Here is a 3,187-nt window from a genome sequence, read left to right as displayed (position 1 = left end):
ATCCCATCATGCTCCTGCATCAGGGCTGCCGAGATCGCCCAATCATTTGCATACACCACCACTACTGGTTGTAGACCAGAGTTGAAGTGGCGCAGGATCGGAGTCGAGGCAACCTTGCTCTTCAGCTTAGCAAACGCCCGGTGAGCTCGGATCCAGCGGGGGTTGATTTCGTCCAGACCACCCAGGCCCAGATCGCCTGTCTTCAGACTATGAGAGCTCAGATCTGGTATCTCCGGATTATGTGCTTCCAGATCCGGTATCACCAGATCAGGATATCCTGATGCTTGGAGTTCCAGCGCTGATCTGGGGCTTCGCCTCCATGTGGAGTCGACGCAACGCCGCTGGGGTGCAGATCACTTGGTTGTGAAGTCTCACCAATCGTGGATCCAAGATCACCAGATCTCAGATCCTGACTCGGTGATCCGATGTGATCTGGGGTGGGCTGGTCCAGGTGTGCCTTGATCTGGGCCCGAGCTTCCGCCTTTGACATCGCGGCGAAGTCCACCTCTCGCAGCTCATACAAGATCGCAGCGTAAATGGCATAATCCTCGATAAACCGACTGTAATAATTTAAGCTTCCGAGGAACGACTGCATCGATCTGAGTGATCCCGGGAACGGCAAGTCCGCCAAGGCAGATAGATCCTTGGGATTCGCCTCCAGGCCTGAGTTTGGATACCTTATGGCCTAGATATTCCACCTTGGCTTTGCCCCAGAAGCTCTTCACCACACTAATCGAGATATTCCATTCGTCACACGCCTCCAGCAGATCGTCCACCCGTTCACACAAATGATCCCATGATCTGGCGGTCACCAAGATGTCGTCGATATAAGATCTACGTCCCAACACCGAAGGCTTGATCGAACTCTCCCGATCACTACTTGCCGGGTGCAGATCAGTTCGATGTTCGCTAGATCTGGATCTACTCATATCAGATCCGGGCCGGCCCGATCTGGGATCACCCGATCCGAATCGGCCGGATCCGTGTTTACCAGATCCAAGTCCGTCGGACCTAGATCCACTTGATCTGGGAAATGCTGGGTCGTACTCTCCAGATCACCACTCATCCGGCATCGACCAACTCGAACTTCGTCAGATCCGGGCCGACCAGGCCGAACAGCTCCAGATCCAGATCCGCCCGATCCGGGCTTACCGACTTCGCTTCCGTCCAAGCCAGCTCCCGTTGATCTAGGCGGAAGACCACTTGACGTGTCCAGATCACCATGCTCCGGGGCAAAATCTGCTCGATCGTCGTCGGATCCGGATCCGCTTTTGTCAGATCGCGGGATCCGGGTGAACCCATATAGCGCATTATCGAGCATCCGCTGGTAGATCTGGGGGGCGTTCTTCAAGCCAAACGGCATACGATTCCACTCGAACAGACCGAACGGGGTGATGAAGGCAGAGATCGCACGAGCCCGATCTGTCATGGTCACCACCCAAAATCCGCTTGCCATATCAAGAGAACAGTACCAAAGTACCTTGTCCAGATCTTCGAGCAGGTCGTTGATCAGGGGCATTGGGTAGACCATCAGCCTAGTTAGACTGTTAACCAGCCGATAATCAATGCACAAACGTATATCTACGCCGTTTTTCTTGATGATCACCACAATTGGGGAAGCCCATGGCGAGATCGAGGCCTTGATGATCTGAGCTCCGAGCAACCCTTTGATCAGATCTGACAGCTTCTCGCGAAACTGAGGCGCAACCTTACGCACACGCTGGGCAATGGGCCTCGCGTCGCCCACATCGATATCACAAACTACGCCACGGGCGGCGGGGGGCAACGCAATGCCTTTGCCGATCAGCAGGTGTCGGCGCTTCCAGATCAACCTGCGTAGGCGCTCGATCTCCTCCGGTGAGTTGATCTCCGGATCGCCCACTTGTATGTCCTCGATCTTCACGTCTGCCGTCCCCACCGTGACTTCAGGCAGCACCGCCATCTCGGCTTCGACGTCTTCTGCATGCAAATCGCCACTCTCATGGATGCAGACTTGCTCGTCCTCGACCGGATTCGAGCCAGCCTGATCTGCATTAAGCGGGTTTGTAGCGGCCGTCGAGCCCGGTGCTTGGTTGGCCTCCTGTCTCATTCCGCCGTGTAGATCCTTGCCCTTTCCTGCTCGGTCATCACTTGATGCGTGTGTGCCAGCTGGATCTGCGTCCTGTCCCTTATCACCATATGTCAGATTTGCAGATCCGCCCCCTGTCTCTGGGTGATTACCACCCTGATTACTCTCCGATAGGACAACGGGTTGATCCGCCTGTCCTACGCCAGCTGGGTCTTCGGCACCTTGCGCGTACAGCGTCGGACCTTGATCGGTGGGCACCTCGCCTGGTCCCGTCGACGGATCTGGGGATGGCAGGTCCTCGGCGGCTTGCTGCGGGTCCTGATCTGGCCTGGGCATGTCCGCTAGCGCATGATCTTGGTCATCTGACGTCGTTGTCGCCTTCAGCGCCCAAATCCTGGGGGGTTCGCACACACTGTCTGGCACCACCTTCGGATCTGGCCGTCTTGTCGCCAGACCGCCCCGGCCACACCCACCACCGGGTGATTTGGCTTCAACTGGGGTGATCTGGGCTCGCGACGGCTCGGGGACCACCTCCCACTGCATGGCGAGCGTCGAGCACCCGGACGCCGCTGCGGTTGGGACTCCTTGTGTCTTGTCGCCCACGGCGAGGCCTGGATCACCCTGGCCTGATCCCGTCGCGTCCTCGGTGTCGAGATCCGCGCTCTTGCAGGTCTTGGGCAGCCTCGCCGACTGTGGATCTGAAGGTTCCACGGATTGTAAGGCTTGGAGGTACAGTGTCTCAGCAGTCACCTGGGGCACATCACCCCGGACCGCCTGCGCATGTGGATCTGGTTGTGGTTTGTTCCGACAGCTCTCCAGGTCCCGCGATCTAGTTTCAACGGGCTGCGCCCGTGGCAGATCCGGCCTCCGCAGTATCGCGCGCGGCACAGGGTACTTGGGACGCTCAACCATCGGCGGCGGCGGGGTCCGTGGGGATCTGCCTTCGCGGGCCCGGCTTCAGTGGTGGCCTGCAGGGCGAGGTTCTGCCACTCCAAGTAGCGGCGGGATCCGACGGTCACGAAGCCCTGCAGCCGCGGGATCCGGTCGCCCGCGAGCCACATGCCGATCCGCTCGTCGCGACACAGCACCAACTTCTTCTCACCGACGTTGGTGATCTGA

The 3,187-nt window shown here is 58.4% G+C and overlaps 1 protein-coding gene across 1 annotated transcript; it reads right to left on the bottom strand.

The window, feature by feature from the left end:
- Positions 1-925: 925 nt before the first annotated feature.
- On the bottom strand, positions 926-2,980 carry IUM83_18271 (reverse transcriptase; the record flags this gene model as incomplete). Its single annotated transcript, XM_067943261.1, has 1 exon — positions 926-2,980. The coding sequence occupies one exon, from the start codon at positions 2,978-2,980 to the stop codon at positions 926-928; it is 2,055 nt and encodes a 684-aa protein (XP_067785935.1).
- Positions 2,981-3,187: the final 207 nt, after the last annotated feature.

The sequence above is a fragment of the Phytophthora cinnamomi genome, assembly GCF_018691715.1.
Source record: "Phytophthora cinnamomi strain GKB4 chromosome Unknown Contig73, whole genome shotgun sequence".
Classification (NCBI taxonomy): domain Eukaryota; phylum Oomycota; class Peronosporomycetes; order Peronosporales; family Peronosporaceae; genus Phytophthora; species Phytophthora cinnamomi.
The sequence above is the reverse complement of the archived record's forward strand: the minus strand, read 5'-3'. Positions and strand labels throughout refer to the sequence as shown.